This window comes from Acartia tonsa, chromosome 2 (assembly GCF_053477335.1).
Source record: "Acartia tonsa isolate MP-2025a chromosome 2, ASM5347733v1, whole genome shotgun sequence".
Taxonomy (NCBI): domain Eukaryota; kingdom Metazoa; phylum Arthropoda; class Copepoda; order Calanoida; family Acartiidae; genus Acartia; species Acartia tonsa.
Genome location: NC_137261.1, coordinates 44,017,693 through 44,038,238, shown reverse-complemented (window position 1 = coordinate 44,038,238; position 20,546 = coordinate 44,017,693). Strand labels below are relative to the sequence as shown.

General features: G+C 32.0%; 1 protein-coding gene across 1 annotated transcript in view; it reads left to right on the top strand.

Moving 5' to 3' along the window:
• The window catches only part of LOC145311935 (interferon regulatory factor 2-binding protein 2-A-like), a 44,107-nt gene that overhangs the window by 17,970 nt on the left and 5,591 nt on the right, over positions 1–20,546 (top strand). The window contains exons 4-8 of the mRNA XM_080150986.1: positions 11,665–11,731; positions 12,269–12,397; positions 12,678–12,748; positions 19,237–19,422; positions 20,186–20,273. Of these exons, the coding sequence (XP_080007112.1) occupies positions 11,665–11,731; positions 12,269–12,397; positions 12,678–12,748; positions 19,237–19,422; positions 20,186–20,273 (541 nt within the window). The remainder of the gene's footprint in view (positions 1–11,664; positions 11,732–12,268; positions 12,398–12,677; positions 12,749–19,236; positions 19,423–20,185; positions 20,274–20,546) is intronic.

Sequence of the window (20,546 nt, the reverse complement as noted above, 5' to 3'; positions counted from 1 at the left end):
CCAATGGTAGAAACTCAGCAGATAGACGAGACAGACAGACAGGCAAGAAGAATGATCAAATTACAGTTTGACCATAATAGACAATTCATTAAATAAAATCCAATAGAGAACCTGTGAATGATCAGACAGATGGAGGGATAGACAGACAGACAGTTTTTGAGGCATTAACAAATTAGAATTAGGCTATGCTAGATGATTCATTGAAATCCGAAAAAGAGGCAGTTAGACAGATAGACTGACAAGTGGAGTGACAGACAGACAAAAAACAGACAGACAGAGGGACAGACAGACAAAGGGGTATTGCCTAAAAACAAATTGGCTGCTATATGAATCATTAAAACCCACCATAAAAAGAAATTTACATTAGTTTCATTATTTCGATACTCAACGCCCCCCCCCCTCCCCAACTCAAAGGGGTTTATTATTTCTTAAAACCAATAGGTGACTTCTCAGCATAATAAAATTGAAAATACTTTTTATTTCATCAATTTATCTTAAATAGAACGAAAGTTATAATCATTTTATTGTCTACAAGAAAAATGCTTTGAGTAAAAATCAACCTAATTGTCAGTAAAAACGTCATATTTATGCATATTTACACAGTAAATAAATTTTAAAATTGTATTCTATTGTAATGAATAACTTAAGGGGGTTGTATGAATTATAAAAAACCTAAAAAAAACCTAATTTGGTTAAATTAGTCCACGTAAAGATTGATTTAGTACAGTACGTATGAATAAGTTGTCAATTTCCTGCCAGAGTCCTTGTGGTATATCCTAAAACTTTCGTGGTTATGTCACCGCTGCACTGTAATGTAGAATTGACATGGATCTTTTAAATGAATTGAAAGTATCAGAAAAAAACTTAAATATGAAGATATTTACACTTCACCATGATTTAGTTTGATAAAAGAGTACTCATTATTTAAAAAAACAATAAATTTCGTCATTACACTTTTGGCTATAACAATATATTAATTTTAATGATATAGTAGTGAATATTTTGACTATCATTTAATGCATAACTTTGAAAACCTAAGTCCTTGATTTAAAAATATTGTTTTATTCCGTTTATTAATTTATTTAATTGCTATATTATCACTTGTTAAGTAATTAGGATTGTATACAATATATTAAACATCTGTTTTTTGTCTATCTAAACTATTTTAGATATATATCTACTTAAAGGGGGAGGTAGGTTGTGCTAAAATTCCGTAAAGGTGTGAGTTTTAATGCTTAAAACCAGTAGAAGAACGATAATACTCACTAAATATGTGTATTCCTTTTTGAAAAGAACTATAGACAAAAAAATTTCGTTCTACTACTGTTTTTAAGCCTTAATACCCACACTTTTACGGAATTTTAGCACAACCTACCTCCCCCTTTATTTATTTTTTTAATTATGGTAATTTTAAAGATATAATCTATTTTACTTGCTTCGTTTCACTCTGTAATTGACTAATGCCTCAAAAAGATACTTAATTTAAAGGCACTTGAAATTTAATTTTTAAAGATATTTGTGTGCTTTATTTATATAGAATATCAAGAGATATCAAATGTAATATAAGCATTAATGTTATTTTTCTATAATAGAGGCAATTAAATAGAATAATAATAAAAGAAGTAATTTAATTTAAGTTATTGCGTAAAAAAGAAACAGATATTTAACGATTATATTGCTTTGTGTGTATTTAAAACTGCACATATTAAGAGTTAAGACTCTAGGGGGCTAGGTGTCGCTTCGGGTACTAGACCTATATCTCCACGCACCTTGGAACATACTTGCAATTGCAATGATTGCGGTGTAAAGCGTCCATTCACCCATCAGACAACCAACTCTCTGAGATGCACGACCTTTGTCTGAGAAGTCCCAACTGTGCACGGTAGCGAGTTGCGCCTGTTTTGGGCCAAGGCATTCCCCCCACTCCAACTATTTACGTCGCGCATCTGACATAGTAGCAGTGGGAACAATTTTTAACGTCTTTAGTTATGACGCGGTGTCGGACCGAGATTCGAACCTATCACCTTCCCGACGACGAGCGGATGCGCTACGTGTTGAGCCACGGTCGCGGGTAAACTGCACATATTAAGTTCAGACAAACAATTTATGCTCTTGATGAATAATGGGTGAACATATATCTACAGGGATGATCTAAAGGGATAAGACAATGGCCGATAATTGATGTACATCCTCAATAATGATACACAAATTTACCATTCCTGTAGATTACTGTTAGTTGTTTGGACACTCAACAATGAACCAGCCAATCAAAAAAGGGGGGGGGGGGCGAAAGTGACACTTTTTGAAAACAAAACTAAAAGTCAAAGGAACTCAACTAATAAAAGAGTTACAGATCTAACATTTTGCATGACAGTTGCTTTATAGGGGTACAATATGGAACTGTGAAGAAACGGCGTCGCAACCGCCGAAAACCGCCGAGAAAAGGCAAAAAAAATTTCAGCGGGAAACGGCGGTTTTCGGCGGTTGCGCCGCCGTTTCTTCACAGTTCCATATTTTACCCCTTTAAAGCAACTGCCATGCAAAATCTCAGACCTGTAACTCTTTTTCTAGTTGAGTTCCTTAAACTTCCTTTGTTGACTTTTAGTTTTGGTTTCAAAAAGTGTCACTTTCGCCCCCCCCCCCCCCCCCCCTTAATAAAAGTCCCCAAAGTTGTAAAGCTAACGAATAAGAAAACGGTAATACGGACTGTTTATTTGGGTGTAATAAACAGCCAAATATCTCCTCCCTCCCTGTATATTTATCCCGGTCTATTTTATTTGTTGCCAAGTGGAGATAGTCATCATGTTTATTTGATAACTAAAAATAGCACTTGTGTCCGACTAGTAAACATGGGTGTCAATTTATTACAAACAAAATATGTAAAAAAAATTGCACTTGTAACTTGTCTAACTTGTAAATATTGGTGTCAATTCATTACAACAAATATATGTAAAAAAATAGCATTTGTGATGTGTATATTCTTGTCTAAATAGTAAACATGGGTGTCAATTCATTGCAACCAAAATATGAATAAAAAAAAATAGCACTTGGGATGTGTATTTTCTTGTCTATCTTGTAAACATGGGTGTCAATTCATTAAAATTAAAATATGTAAAAATAGTGAGTATATTATTGTCACAAAAAATGCTTCCCTTTTTTCTTTAACAGTTTTGTTGGACCTCTAGAATGACTTGCAGTTAATACCTACAATTCTTGGATATTTGTTGCTTGATCTTAAATAACACGTCTGTAGTCCAATGTTTTCCTTCTTCATACTACACTAACTTAATTTAATTTATCATCAGAAGATTTTTCTACACATTATGCTTTAATGCTAGGGTTAAGTTTTAACTTTGTTCTAATGATCTTTACTTCAAAATGACAAAAAGGTTTAAGTTACTTTTGCATTAAACTAGCATATTTTGTTCAAAATTGCCTCAAATAGTTTCTAATTATACATAATAGGTAAAAATTAGGTTGCTGAATAGTTGAGGCATTTTAACCACGGGCCATAAGGTAATGTACTAGATCATATTAAAGCAGGGAGAGAAGGAGGAGACATTAGACTGTAATTTTTATTGTTGTGTAAGCACGTTCTCTCATTTGTTGGCTTTAAAACTTGAATCTTGATTGATTGTTGTAAACTAGCAGTGTCCAGCTTCAAACTGCCGAATGAAGTGATATCATATATTTTTGTTCATGATCATTGGAGACCGAATAAATACTTGGCCCTAGTTAATTTTAACAATTTAATAATAATATTACTTTTTTCGTCGCTCAATAGAAAAATAAACTTGGTTGTCTGATGATTGTTATTTAAGGTTTCCAATATTAGTTTTATAATTATGTATAATTTTATTTTTGTCATACTTGGATTGTCATGCATACCATTTTTTTACGCTTAATTGAAAGAAAATTTTTAGTAGCGAGGCTACTCTATAATTTGAAATGTCCGTCTCTCCGTATGTCTTAGTTTGGGGGAAACGTGATTTTCTCGGCTCCTATAAAAGATAAAAAGCTGAAATTTTTTGACAACATTCCCATTATTAAGGAGCCCAATTAACTATAAAACATCAATAGCGGTCGGACCGCTTTTTTAGCAGGTTTTAGGCTATTTTTGTATTTTTCACATTTTTCTCCATATCTTTTTGTTTATGGTCTAATTTCCAAAATTTTTTCAGTTTTAGATATCAAAATAAAATTTCCTGTCATTTCAAGAAAACAACTATGACGGACACACTGCCTTTAAGCAGGTTTTAGGCTATTTTTGTATTTTTCACGTTTTTATCCATACCTTTGGTATTTATGGTCCGATTTCCTAAATCTTTTTTGTTATAGATATCAAAATTAAATTTCCTGTCTTTTCAAGAAAACATCAATGGGGTCAGACTGCCTTTTTGCAGGTTTTTGGCTATTTTTATATTTTTTTCATTTTTCCTCATATCTTTGGTGTTTATGGTCCAATTTCAAAATTTTTTAGTTAAAAATATCAAAATTAAATTTTCCGTTGTTTTGAGCATCCAGTATGTAATTTACTTTGACCGTCAGTCTGTTAGTCATAGTACTGATATATTATAAGTATTAAAAAAATAATAAAAATGTTGAAAAGGTTTCGTGATTTTCCCCCAATATACATGTTTTTGACAACTAATCTTCATATCCTTTACATAATATTTGTGCTTCGCTACTTATGGATGTTGTCATCCTTGTTGTTTAATTATTTCAAAACTGGGAAATTATATTGTTATCTTTACTTTAAAGGAGGATGTGAAAAAGAATGGTCTTAGCAGGAGGAGGGGGGGGGGGGGGTACTCGAGAACCCTTTGACCAAAATTGAGCTAATTTCGGATTTAAGCTTCTATAGGACCAATGTTACTTCAAAAATTATTGGTGACCGCCTCTCCCGCCGTTAATTTACCATTTAGTTGTGTTTGATACAAGCACGTAACATAATACAAAGGTGTAATTACACGCTATGGGAATATGTGACGTCTAATGACATGGCTAAGGTAGTAAGGTATATACATCACTGTTACCCACAGTGGGTTACTTAAACATACCTATCTACAATAATAATGGCATATTACGCTTTTTAACTCGGAAGGCAAATACAATTTTATTTATATTATATTGATAAACATTTGTATTTTAATGTACAGGATCAAAAACTAAGATCCAAAACTCTCCCAAAATGGTGGATAGATTGAAGTACATCCCCAATGATGATACACAAAATAACTGAGTCGGTAGTTTACAATTAGTGGTTGAAACGTTTAGAAACACAACTCAATGCACTAACCAATTAAAGTTCCCAAAGTTGTTAAGTCATAAGAAACTTTGGGGACTAGTGAAATAAACAGCCCAATGTCCTCTCCCTCCCAGGTCAAATCACAAATAAGATTATATTAATTTTGCATTCTCTAATTGTTTCCAATAGAGAAAAAGAAACTGCTTGAACTGTTGAAAAATTGACACAAAAGTAATTTTCTTCAGTTGTAATATTCCAATTCCCCAAGCGCTGAAAAGGGTCAATGATTCCTTTTAGAAATTCATGTATCTTATCTTTATGAAGAGGAGGGGAGAAGAAAAAATTGCGTGGTGGCCGGTAGTGGTGGCTTTCAAATGCCATTTTTAAAACTCTCAGGATTCTCCCCCACCATGACTCAGCAAAAAATCATTATAGTACTTTAAAATGAAATCTATCAGATAAACTTTTAAACCCGAAGCTTTTCTATAATTAGGGTCGGTTCCACCGTCCGTCACGGATAGTAAGCTCTTTTCGTTATTTAAACAGTTAGAATTGTCCTATTGATTCCAAACTTTGCATGGTGATATCTGTAGTAGTTAGATGCTATTTAGAACGCGGAGCAAATCTATAATCGAATCGTTACCAGAATGTCCGTACGTACATTTTAATCATGCTGATTTTTAACTTTAAAAAAGAACATTTTTGTGTAATCAAATTATGCGATTGATCTAATTTTTGGAATACTTATCCCTAGGACAACAAAGTACAAAGTTATAAGCGAAGCATCTTTATAATTAGTCTTAAAAATGTAAGTATGTCCTTAAACAATATCCTGTATATAAGCAGTTATTAACAAATTTACTTACAATTTTGTTTCAACTTTTATACATTTATATTCTGATGTTCGTGTGTCCCACCGTTTCAGAGTTTCGCTTTTATGGATGTTGTCAGCATTGTTTTGACGATTTTTAGCAAGTTTAGACTAGCTTTCCAGTAGTTTTATGATGCAGCTTAGGCCGCATAGGGGAGCTCTATCCACACAATGACTCAGCAGAAAATTAAATTGGTACTTGATAGCAAATTCTTTAAGAACAGTTTTTGGATATGATTAAAAAGTTTAATGTCAATTAATCCCCCCTTTCTCCCCCAACATATAAAAATATATAGTATTTTAAATTTGTTAATCTAATTTTCTTTATTCATGAGCAATTTTAAGACATGTTTTTTTTAACGTGGAGTGACCTTTCAAAAAAATTTCTACTTATACAAGTTAGGTTGCCAAGCGCAAATGGCTACTATTTTCAAACCATTTTAATGGCCATTGGTGAAAACATTGGAAAACTGGATTTTCAATTTTCGGTCGCGACTCGCAGGGTTAGATTTCTAATTAGAAATTTAAGTGTCTGTCATTATTTTAGAAGTTAATGATAAAAATATATTTAGAAAATTAGTAGTAAATTTCTTCAGATTATATTAGATAGGTATTTATTTTATGACACACATAACAAAAAATAAGTAATTGACTGTATTGTAGGCCGAGTCTAGAGGGACTTTTGGGAAGGATGAGGGGAAAGTCAACATATTGTGGGTTGTACCCTCCCCCAAAAATAGAAATAAAAAAACATTACCTAAAGGACCTAAACTTAGTACTAATATGGATTTATTATTAACTTGGTTTTGAAAAATAATAAAATTTTGTCCACCCTACTCAAATATGTAAATTATAAAAACCAAACAAGTTTCTTTTAGTTTTAACCTAAGTAAGTTTTTAATAGTTATTTCTCGTATCGTATTATAAACGGCTTTCCGCGGATATAGAATGTACAATTATAAGATTAAAACTAGTTTAAAACTAGTGCCGGAGGCACCGGCTAAAAAAACTGGTTTTAATCTTATGATTGTACATTTCTATATACGTAGAAAACTGGATATAATACGATGCTAGACATAGTTTTTTCGTATGGATGAGAACCGGTTCCTATCCACCGGATTCGAATGAATACGAGAAAGATATTTTCCCTATTTTAGTGTACGCTTTTTATGGACAGTTATGTCAAAATTACAGCTCCTAAAACTGTTAATATTTCTCACTTGGATGTTGCGCATATTTTCATGTTCTCTAACAAAGTGATAATTGCAGCTGGCTTAAATAACGATACCCCTCATCCACTTATTTACACTACCCCTTCCCCTCCTACTGGACGAACGAACTGACCAATAATTGAGGTTCATATTAACAACCTATATTGACGACATATTTTTCCCTGTCAATATATCCACGTATTTTATATCCATTACGGACGTACATGACCTAATATAGCTATACGCTTCGAAAAATGGACTAAATTGATCTAAAGTTAATTATTGAACATCCATTTAGCTCAGCATGAACCTATTCTTTCCATGTTAATATTTGTTTGATATTATCAGAAGGAATAAGGGGGGGGGGGGGGGGGTTAATGCAACCATCTCGTAATCAATGTATAAATGGCACTTTGAATTCGAATTTCGATCTGAATTTTTGCATGAGTAATCCTTGGTAGGTCTATTTTCCCTAAATCGAACAAAAAGTTGTAAAAATAACGGCTAACAGCTGGCGGCTCAGCATTTTAGCCATTTTTTAGGCTATTTTCAATGCAAATCATCACGAAACCTATCTCCACATAATACAATTTTCTTCTCCAAAATGTTTTTTAACGGTTCTAGCCGCTAGTTGCTGGTACTAGAAATCTGAAAATGTTGTTTTTGTATCATTTCACAAGTTTTAAAGCAAAAATATGTTTCAAAAAGTTGATTCCTACGTAATTTATGACAGATTTGCCCTAAAAATAGCCAAAAAACGGCTAAACGGCTGAGCCGTTAGCCGTTACTTTTTCAATTTTTTTGTTCGATTTAGGGAACCTAGACCTACCAAGGATTACTCATGCAGAATTTTAGATCGAAATTCGAATTTTAAGTGCCATTTATACATTGATTACGAGATGGTTGCATTAAACCCCCCCCCCCTTATTACAAATATCGCTTAATCATTGTTCACAATCATGCATCAATGAACCAAGCTATTTTATTTAATTTTTAACTGAAAGTTTTACTTATTAAAAGCGAAGTTTTTTTCTATAATTAGGGTCCGTAACGGTTAGCTCTTTTCGTTAATCTAAGCAGGTTAGATTTTTCTATCGATTTTAAACTTTGCAAGTTGATTCCTATAGCAGTTAGGTATGACTTAGATAGCGCAGCAACTCTATCATCATTACCAAAAAGTCTGTACGTCCATTTAAAACATGCTGGTTTATTATACTTTTTTGACGACTATTTTTTTATGTTAAAATTATCCTATTCATCTCATTTTTGGAAAAATGATTCCTATTACAACAAGGTACAATGCTATAAGCGAAGCATCTCTTTAATCAAGTTCTAAAATGTAAGTATGTCATTAAACAATATAATTTATTTAAGCATTTTTGCAAAAAAAAATTACTTACAATTTTCTATAGACTTCTGCATTAATATTCTGCTTATTATTTTGACATTCTACAAGAGTTATTTTTCGTTTGTCCTTCCATTTCTCTTTATGGATGTTGTAATCCTTGTTTTACCACGTCTAGACCAAGTTTCGATATTTATAGATTTCTATTCGTAGATTTATTGAATTTATTTTGACAATTATCATCCTTAAATAATTAGTTTTTGACAATTTATTCAATTATCAAATACGTACTTTTCACTCACTGGAACCGATTTTAAAAAATTTCTAATAATTTTGATAATGTTATTTAATTTGACAACAAACAGAGTACTGAGTAATAAAGTATATGCTACTCATTCAAGTAAAACTCTAAAAATTCAGATCTAAATGTGATGCACAAACACCAGACTGCTTGGATCTATTATCAAGAAAAACTTTTAAAATGCGGGATCTGTGGTATATCAGGGAGGGAGGGGACATTGGGCCGTTTATAACACAAGGCCTACAAGGTTTTATGATAACATTTTCTTAATCTTTGCCTTAACAACTTTTGACGTAATTAAGTTTGATTGAATGTATCATTAGTCTGAGTGTCCAAACGTTTCAACCATTAAACGTAATCTACAGAAGTGGTAATTTTGTGTTTCATCATTGGGGATATACATCAATTTACCGGCCATTGTCTTATCACTTTAGATCCCTGGGTGTTTATGTTAGGTTTTTTAGGTGTGTGCTTTTTCAGGGAAACTGGGATAGTCCAGGGGTAGACAAATTAAAAGAAATTATTTTTTTTACAGCTGGAAATACCAACAGATTACATTATTTTATCTAGCCCCAAAATTGATTTTTCTTTTTGGAATTAATCTGAAAACATTAATTATGCAAATCAAAACTTATCATGGATTAATAGTTAAATATATATGATTTTAAATTTCCTATCCCTTAATTTGTGGTGCTTTATGCATTTAAATAGCTCGTTAGAAAGAATGGTTATAGCCAGCCTTGAATGTGAAAATTGTACAAACTATCTTACCTTTGCCATGGGGCCTTGGTTATGCAGAGTATTGTAAATTCTTGTTAGTAACGAAACTACTCTACAATTCAATGTCTGTCCGTCCTCCAGTCGGTAACGTTATGGGGGAAATGAGATTTACTCAGACGCCATTAGAAGCTTGACAATATTCCCAGTATTATGGAGAATGTTTAGGTAAAACTTCCATGGCTTTTTGAACAGCTTTTTAGCCACTTTTAACTTCGCTACATTTGGATGTTGTAATCCTTGTTCATATCCGATCATGTATTAACCCGCTACTTAAGAATGGCACAGGTTCGATTCATGCTAAGACGTTATAAATTCGAACATCCAGACAAACATTACACAGTGCAGGGTTTGTTTTATCTTCTACATATAGGGCGTTATTAGTTCTTGTTTTTCAAGGAAGTTTTATACTGATTATTCAGTTAATATTTTTTTGTTATATTCTTAAGAGGCAAGGGGCGAAGCAGCTGGTAAATACTTATTACCAAGGCTAACAATTATTGCTTTAATGCTTTGAGAACGGAAACATGAAAACTAAGTATTGTCGTTAAGAAGAATCTAGTCTTAGACTATAGAGAGGGGAAGTTTATATTTCCTAATTTTCATAAATTTTAGTCTATAATTAACTTCCTCTTCCTTGGAGCGTAGCAACTCAGTATCCCGGTCTTTACTTACGTACGTGTTTTAGTTGTGTAGATTGGATTTTATTTATTATTGAAATTGAATCATGAATTGCTGAAATTGAAAGATTATATTATTAGGTATTTTTTCTTTGTACCTCTTATCAATAATTTTAAGACAATTATATATTTTGGACTAAAATTTTTTAGGTTTTGTACTTGTTTATTTGATTTGTTGATAGATTATTATTTCTGTGCCTTTTATGGATATAATTGTCCTTGTTCTAGATATCTTACTGTACAACATCAAACGAAATTCATGGCTATTTTAATTTTAAATGCATTTCATATTTTTGGCACTAAATTTAGCTATCATATCTGATGAGAGGAAAAAGCTAAGTTATGTCCAGTAGGATGACTTTTACTTTATAAATATGCTGAAATAGAAAGGTAGACTATATGTTGGAGTGTGTCGGACCAAGATTAGGTTATTTAAGATCATGCAATGTGGCTGAAAAAGTACCATTTTTGAGAGTGTGCAACATTACTTGTGAACGTTTTTTATTTGTTAAATTATAGGTTAAGTAAAGCGTTGACGACAGTTTAAACTCATAGCTAAATTCTACAATATCTTAAACAAGAGCGGTGGGGATGTTTCACTAGCAAAATAAGTGATTTTTAGGTACTACCTTTCCAATTTCTCTCCTTATGCCTGTTGGCTTCCAGGGAGGGAGGGGACATTGGGCTGGTTATTACACTAATCCCCATAGTTTTATAATAATGTTTTCTTATTCCTTGGTTCAATAACTTAGGGGACTTTTATTGTACTCTTTTGGTTGGTTCATTAAGTTGAGTGTTCAAATTTTTCAACTAATGATTTTAATCTATAGACGGAGAAATTTTGTGAATCATCATTGAGGATGTACATCAACCCATCGGTCATCGTCTTATACCTTTTGATTTTTGGCGTCACAGTCAGAACCACAAGAAAAAAAATCATAATTTAATGCATTGACCGTCTGGCTTTCTGTATATTCCTCATGTGTTATTCCACGTACTATAATGGATTTATTATTACTTGGATCTTAATTACTACACTCTTATAAGCTCTACTTCTTTTTGATTTAATCAAGCCTTAAAAACACTAAAACGACAAAACTTAAAAAGGTTTCTAAAACTTGCATAAATAGGGCAATTTATATGAAATACTTTATGTATAAAAAAAAATTGACCCAAAGCTTTTAAATCTGATTTTGAAAGGAATATATGAGAATGTAAACTTATTTTGCAGCCATTCAACTCGTATGCCCCCGTATCAACACCATTAGGCAATGCTGGTTCAAATAGCGCGGCTGGTGGTAAGTAATTACAATTTTATCCTTTTTTAAAAGTAAGAGAATCTATGTCAGTCTGTCTCTGTGAACCAAAGGATCTCGCTAACCGCTTAACAGATATGGTTCTCCTTTGCATTTTAGCTTCGCACAGGTCTTTGGAAAGCTATTTTGGAGGAGGGTACCACCACCATACCAGGAGAAATCGCCCCTAATAAAATAATAATGTTTCTCCCAAAAACTTTTTCTTTAAAATTGAAAGTTGGGGGGCGGCTCCCCTCTCCCTTAAGTGCCCCTTTAGATTGAGTTCTCTATCTTAGGAAAGCTTCACATAGGTCCCGGAATGGTTTTAAGATATATTTTTTTTTTAAATTCAAGTCTTTGTATGGTTTTTTACTAAATCTCTGCTCTTTTGACTATAATGCGAGGGGAGCAGCTACTAATAAAAATTAAAATTTAAGATGCATATGATATCTTGTATAACATTCCAGTCATAACCTCGCTGAACAGAGTAGCTGCTACAAAAGACTGATCATTCTTAAACAACAGTTTTTTATAATTCAGGCAACTCTAGCGGAGGTTCGAACCACGGCAGCACATCCAACGGACCTGTCCATAACGGAATAACACTGCCTGGCGGACATGGCAACGATGCCAAGCAACAGAAACAACATCAGAATGATAAAAATAAAGGTAAAAGGAATGTTAGAAATGGTTGTAATTTACAGTCCAAATCCCCTCCACCCCGGCCCTGATAAGTTGCTGTGGATGATTTTTTTCAAATTATCAAAATATTATAAGCTTAACTTCTATACGTTTCCGTATGCTTGGGGTTTAGCCGTTAGTAACAAATAAACAAAGAGAGACAACTTATTACTTATCACAGAAAGGACTTGCAATCAAATGGTTGAGATTGAATTTATTAAACAATGTCTTTGGTTTAATCTAAACTAATTCTTGTGTAATATTTCAGGTGGAAATGTCCCAGCCGGAAATCGTCCGCTGTCGAACGGTCACCCCAACAACCAGTCCAGACCTGACCAGGTATTAAAACAAGTACGATTACGCCCATAACAAAAAGAATGGTAGCACAGCAATATAACACATATAAGCAGTATATAAATATATAAATTTAAACAAAATTGTAAGTACATATGTTGCAAAACTGTTTAAATACAGGACATACAATTTTAGGACTTGGTTATAGAGAGGCTTCGCTTTTAACATTTTTACTCTGTTGTCTTAGGAATCAGTTTCCAAAAATCAGATAAATAAGATAATTATATCACATGAAAAATTGGTGTCAAAAAGTAAAAAATCAGCATGTTTTAAAAGGACGCAAGGACTTTCTGGTAACGATTATAGAGATACTACGCTTTCTAAATTGTACCCAACTGTTATTCTAACATGTCTAAATTAACGAAAAGAGCTAACTGTTACGGACGGACGGAACTACCCTAACTGAAACTTTGCTCCGTTTTAACATAGTTTTAATAAACCCAGTTAAAATTCACGCAAACATTATATGATCAAACTATTAAGAATGCTGATTGTCTGTCGGTTACAAAATAAAAATTCTTTTGAAAATGTAACTATAATTTGCAGCTCTGAACTTATATTATTCATCGTTTCATTCCAAAAATTGATGGTTATATCGCTGGGAGCAGTTTTAAATATTTTAATGGGCTTGATTATCTTTCAATACCATTATCTCTATCTAAACAAAGATGAATAAAAAATTGTGTTAATATATAAATACATTATAGAGTAGCGAAGTTTTTTTGTATAAAAGTGGATTTATTTCTGTTTGGATCTTGGATCTGTACTGTAATAAAGTGAAACTCGTAGCTGGCTGAAATAACCTTACCTCATCCACTCTCCTTACCCGATTCCTTCCGCCTCCTACTGTATGAATGAATTGATCAACAACTGGAACCACTATAGCATGCTATATTAAAGAAATATTGTCCCCTGTCAATTTATCCACATATATATTAATTACCTACAAAGAATCATTCGATTATGAAATCGTACTTTAATATTTAATTATACAGCTGGAGTTACGTGCTAACTGAGTATTTACTATTTATACGTAGATAAAACCTTATCAACAAATTTTAAGTAGGTTTTCTCACTTTTTACACAACTTGAATTATTATCCTATTCTATGATTTAGTAAAATGTATGTCTTGTGAGTGTTTGTCCTTAAAGATCTCGTGCCCGATCGTACCAAAATACGTGTATTGTAGTAATCTCCAGATAAGGTTTTGGGCTCTTTTTTGGACGCGTGCGACATTTTAACTACAGGGTCATTCAAGAGAAATGATTTTTTTAAAAGCTTAATTATGCATAGAAAATAAAACAATTATGTAAAATGCTTTTTATATTTGGAAAACCTATTATGAGACATTTATGTTACAAATATTTAAAAATTATTATTTCAACAAATTATGCCCAAAAAACCGGTTTTTCCAAAGACCTTTTTTTCGAAGATTTATGGATTTAAAGGGTGTGCAAAAAATACACACATTTTTAAATTTCAAATTGCGTGACTTATGTTAATAGTAGAAAAATGTTGCGCATACCGTTGGAATTGTCATAAGCTCTAGTTTTTGAAAATATAAGACCCGTTTTTGTGCAATTTGTAGTTTAGGAGCTACATTGAAAAATGTGAGAAAAAAGTTGAAAAGTTTTAAGTAATTGGAACATTTTACCTCGTAGCTCTTATACTATACGTAGCACAGGAATGGTTTTTATATATTAAAAAACTAGAGATTATGACGATTCTAACGATATGCATAACATTTTTCTACTATTAATACAAGCTGCGCAATTAAAATTTCAAAAAGGTGCGCATTTTTTTACAACTCTAAAATCAATAAATCTTCGAAAAAAAGGCCTTTGGAAAAACCGGTTTTTAGGGCATAATTTGTTGAAATAATCATTTTCAAATATTTGAAACATAAATGTCTCATAATAGGTTTTCCAAATATCTAAAGAATTTTACATCATTGTTTTATTTTCTATGCATAATTAAGTTTTTAAAAAAGTCATTTCTCTTGAATGACCCTGTAGAAATGTTTTCTTGGCTTCAGAACAATTCTTAAACAAAGCTCGCTTCCAATGTACATAATCTTTTTTGTTAGATATTTAAAACGTACTTTACTACGTCATTCTAAATATAAATAAAATATATATTTTTCTATTCAATGTTATTTGAAGCCAGATATTTTAGCATGCATTTTATACTTTCTGTAAACTTTTTTTTTTTTTTTTGAGAATTTACATAAATTAAATATATAATTCAGTAGGGATGAAGATAATATTATCTTCTCTTATGTTAAAACTTTTGAAATGAATTGAAAGTTTATCATTCTTATGCTCAGTTTGTATGTTTTTCTACAAAACCGAATAGGTATAGAATATATAGACAGCTTTTCGCTGATATTAAACTAAAAAATGCAAGATCTAAACCAGTTTTGTTAGGCCGGCTAACAAAACTTATATTAATCTTATGATCTGGATTTTAATATTCGTAGAAAATTGTCTGTTATAAAAAATGCTATACATGATTTTTCAGTATGATTCTATATAATCCAGCGAGTTTTAATCGATTTCGAGGCCATACTGGAGTATAAGTTATAATTCTTTAAATTTTCAGTGGGAGAATCAAATAGCAATCATACATTGATAGTTTTTTAACGGTAATGATCGTTTTTCACCCCCCCCCCCCCCCCCCCCCAACTCAACTTTTGTCTGCATTACAATATAGATGGGATTAAATAGGACTTATGCTTAACAGTATACAAATACACAGTTTTGTAGTCATATTATATTATTGTAATATAATCATATTCAACAGTTATGCGACATATTATAATTTGCGTTAAAAAAAAATAAAGGAAGCCTGCAGGAAATACACCGCTGAAAGTAGACTTAATATCCCAATTTTGAAGTCTAAAGCTTCTATAACAAAAATGTTAAAGTCATCATAATTGGAATTTTGGGGCAGTCTTTCAGAGCAGTTATTGTTGTGTATTTCCTACAGGTTTCCTTTAAAAAGTTGTGGTTGTCCTATCGGCTGATTTAGAGAGTATGTCTCTAGATTATCTCTATTACTGCAGTCTTGTAATTTGAATAATTTAGAAGAAATCTGCATAGATAAACTTTATGCTGATTTATAAAAGTAGCAATATCTTTGTCTGTCTGTACTGAAAGATCTCGCTAACCGCTGAACTTATATGCTTCTCTTTTACAGAGTAGCTTCTCATAGGTCCTGGGAATGTTTGTATCTATTTTTGGAAAGGGTACCACCATCCACCTAAGACAAATAGCCCTAGAAAAATAACCTACATAGGAACAGACAGACGGACATGTTTATTTTTTAATTTAATATCACAAGAACCAAATATCTTGTCTAGCTTTTATTTTACATCATGTTAAAAAAGTGTAATAATTAAAGTTGACGTTTCCATTAATTACGCAGATAAAAAGTTTATAATAATTATGTTTTTACTTAATATTTAATATGATAATTTACAATTATTCATATGGTCTGTTAAATTTGATTGTAATCATTTCTGATTAACCTGTTCTTAATACAGTTTAGTCTATAAAAACTTAACTTTGAAAAAAAGAGATATTTTTAGTATCCCTTTATATTAAACTATCGGCTGAGCACCTAGCATATAGGGGCTCTATGTTCAAAGGGATATGGAAGGGCAGAAGAATAGCCTAAAACTATACCCAGACTTATTATAAAAGATAGTCTAATCATCCTGGGACCTATAAGAAGCTTCACTGTTAAGGAGGACCATATCGGTTAAGTGGTTAGCCAGAAACAAACAAACAAACAAACACACGACACAGACATTCTATTACTTTATTATAAGGGTATGTAGTTCTCGTTGAAATATACTATTCTTATAAGATCTGTTTCTTATTTGTAAAATATACCTATTTAATTCTTTAAACCCCTCTAACAAACAGTATGAATTTATTAAGGTTCAGAAATTAACATTAACAGATCTGAAACAGAAAATTACTTTGTCTAAGTTTTTAGTTTCATATGCTTTACTGTAAATGGTTAACAAGTAATAATCGATATATTATTACATGGATGTTGCACCCGATTTTCATATACTCTGATAAAGTGATTCTAGCAGTTGGCTAAAATAACGATACCCCACATCCACCCTTTTTATCCTTTTCCCTTCCTTCTACTAGATTAACGAACTAACCAATAAATGAGGTCATTAATAGAAAGCTAAATTGACGACAAATTTTCAACTGTCAATATATCCAGTATATCCTATATTCATTGAAGCTCTCGAAAGATCTTTTCAAATCACTAATTCTTGTCAATTTTATATTAAAATTTTCTCTTTCGTAATAAGATTTAATTATTTTTGCATTGAAAATTTTGTTTTTGCTAGGATATTAAACAAGTGTTTATTTTGCTAATTAACTAAATTACCTTGCCAAATACAATTTAAACACTTACATACGTCCAATAGGAGCGAAGTTGTTTGAAACTAAAAGCTAGTAGACAATAGCGCATATGTACATTAAGAGCCTAAGAACGAAAAAAGAAAGGAAGAACGAAAAAGAATGATAAAAAATATAGATAAAGGGAGTGTAGAAAGAGAGCGAATAGTCATGGCACACAGACCTTAGGCATCCTTGGTCTACCTAGTTTTCTTGGGGGAAATTGAAGAATTACATAAATGAACGGAAAAGAAAAGGGAGAGAGTATGTCAAGAAAGGTGGAACAATGGGGGAAATGTATCTAATCGGAATGTATAAAGTTTTCAGAAATACTGAACAGATTCAGTTCTTTATTTTATGGTAACTTCACAATCATAGATCCCTGGGTGGTCATAGGCTATATTTTTTTTATATTTAAGTTTTGGGATGGGTTTATACTAAATATTTTTCTGTTACTTTTAGCGTGCAGGGGTGTTAGATTGTTAATTCTATTAAATTTATTTCGAAAAATCCCTTTCTTTTTAAAATCGAAGGTTTTCTATAATTATTGTTGGTCTATTCATCCAACCGTAACGGTTAGCTCTTTTCGTTAATTTAGACATGTTAGAATTGTCCTATCGATTTCAAACTTTGTCTGATGATTCATATGTCAGCTAGGTACGATTTAGGGAGCGTAGAATTTCTATAAGCGTTATCAGAAAGTCAGTGCGTCCATTTAAGATATGTTGACTTTCAACCTTTTTAAAAACAAATTTTTAAGTTTTATAAGTTTCCTATTCATCTGATTTTTGGAATAGTAAATCCTTATACATTAAGTTATAATGTTTTAAGCAAAGCATCTCCAATGACAAGTATTAAAAATGTAAGTATGTCCCTAATATCCTGTATTTAAGCAGTTTTGCAAAAAAACACATTTATATTCTGCTTATTCAGTTCTGGCACTATACCTACATGTGTTAAGGTTCGTTTGTCCTACCTTGCAGAAGCTTCGCTTTTATGGATGTTGTCATCCTTGTTTACATTATTTCAATTTGTCTGGCCGATTAAATTTAGTAAAACAAAAATAGAAACCATTAAAATGCAAATTGATTTAAGCAAGAAAAAAACTTGATTTTCTTTTAGTGAACTCGTAAAAACAGAGAAGATTGTCTTCATTAAATTCATTTTAAGATTTCTTTAGAAAATAAGATTTTCTATTTACAAATAATTTATAATGAATAATATGAATGTACTATTTGAGCAAATATGTATCAAACAAGGGATAAAATAAGAAAATATTGTTGAATAAAATGTATTAAGGGTTTTCATTTTCTTGTACTTTTAATTAACTAGGGCCTACACCTCTAGCACCTAGGAGATCTTTATTCGGAGAGGCTAGAAAAATAGCTAAAAACCATCCCAAGACTTCAATTTGAGTAGCCTCAAAACATCCTGGGACCTATTTGAAGCTTAACTAAAATTGAGAACCCAATCCTTTCAGTAGTTATCGATCTTAAACTACAGACAAAAGAACTAGATCATTGAGTAGAGGAAAAATAGCTTTTCGTTGAATTATAAATTCCTTGGTTTTTAAAGAAAATTAATAATGATTTTCTCGATATGCTTAAAAAGAGTAGTTTTTCAGAAAATGATGATTTTTTCTTCATCCCACACAAATCTAAAATATTAAATTATGTAAAACAAGGATGTCAACATCCATATGCGTGACAATCTGCCTTGCAAAATTTTAATGTTTTAAAGTCTTAAATCACACGCCTTTACGGAAAATAAGCAGAAAAATGCCCCCTCTATATCATTATTTAAAAAAAAGTTTTTAAAATGGACTTGCGTACAATGTACATTCTGTTAGTAATTATAGTGGTGCAACGCTCCTTTACCATATTGTTATAAAAATCATTATGCAAATTATTTGACAGACAGAACGACACTAATGTTTTGCTACACAATCTTCGCTTTGTCGCTGATTTTCTTGGTCCCTTTGAATGAAAAAACTCAAGATTTTCTGCCGTCAATTGAAATGAAAATAACTCACCCCTTTGTTTCAGGTATCTAGCTCCAGTAACGGGCACAGGGACGCCAACAGTGACAGCAACGATAGTGCCCAGATCCTCAAGTGCACCAACTGCTCAGGCAAGCTGGAGGACACCCACTTTGTCCAGTGTCCCAGCAACCTGGCACACAAGTTCTGCTTCTCCTGCTGCAGAGAGAGCATCATTAAGCAGGGCAATGAGGTTAGTAGCATTTGTATTATTTGTTATCCATTGTCCTTTTCCTGGGTGATCTGTTTAGGAGTAAGATATTCTCCCTGGGTAGTAAGATATAAATGAATTTTGAAAAATAAGTTATTTTTCCAATTCTTAGGAATTCGTAGATAGGACAAAGAATGTTAAAATATATTCCTACCAACCTTCCCCCCCCCCCCCCCCCCCAGTAATAAGCATTTGGAAGCTGGCATATTTTTATATTTTTTTCGGGAGGGGTGATAACAAGGTTTTTGAATTGGATAAAACCGGTTTTGTCCTCTCCCTCCATGTAAATTAAACACAAAACAAACAAAAATAAACACAGGCATAATTTATTTAGGAAGTTTTTTTTGCATTATTAGCTAGATGTCTAAATAAATATCTTAATTACTTTATAGCAAATGGCTTGGTTTTAAAGTTAACTATAATTTTATGGCTAATAACCAGTCAAGCGTTTAACAAGATTGCAATTAAATCTTGTGCAAAAAAAAACAAGCAAAAAATGAGAAAATTGAAACAGACAATGAGTTATTTAAAATGTAAATGGTGTTCTAATAAGCTTTGATTCCCTCGCTATGTCTGTTCTAAATTGTGTATCTTAAAATGCTTTAAAAAAATAAATTTTTGATGTTTAGTTAAAGTTTCCCTATCCTCTCTCTACATTTACTGTTAAATACATAATTGTTCGTGTGAATGTCCTGTCCAATTATTTTTTACTTCATTTGATTTTACTTATTATTTTTATTTTTAGGCATTCTGTCCGAGCGGTGACAAGTGTCCGCTGGCAGGTTCCACAGTTCCCTGGGCTTTCATGCAGGAAGAAATCACAACCATTCTAGGAAAATATTTATTAATTGTCTTTTTTAAGTTGTTGGCAAAAAGTTGCTATTGCATACTTAATTTTAAGTATAAATCAGGGTTCTTAGAGGATAAGACAATGGCCGAGAAATTGATATACATTACCAATGATATTAAACAAGATTGCCCCTTCTGTGGATTAAAATTGGTCGAAATCTTTAACCAAACAAAATTCCATAAAAGTACCCAAAGTTTCTAAGTCAATGATAAAGATAAAGTGGTTATAAAACTATGGGTACCAGTATAATTTACCA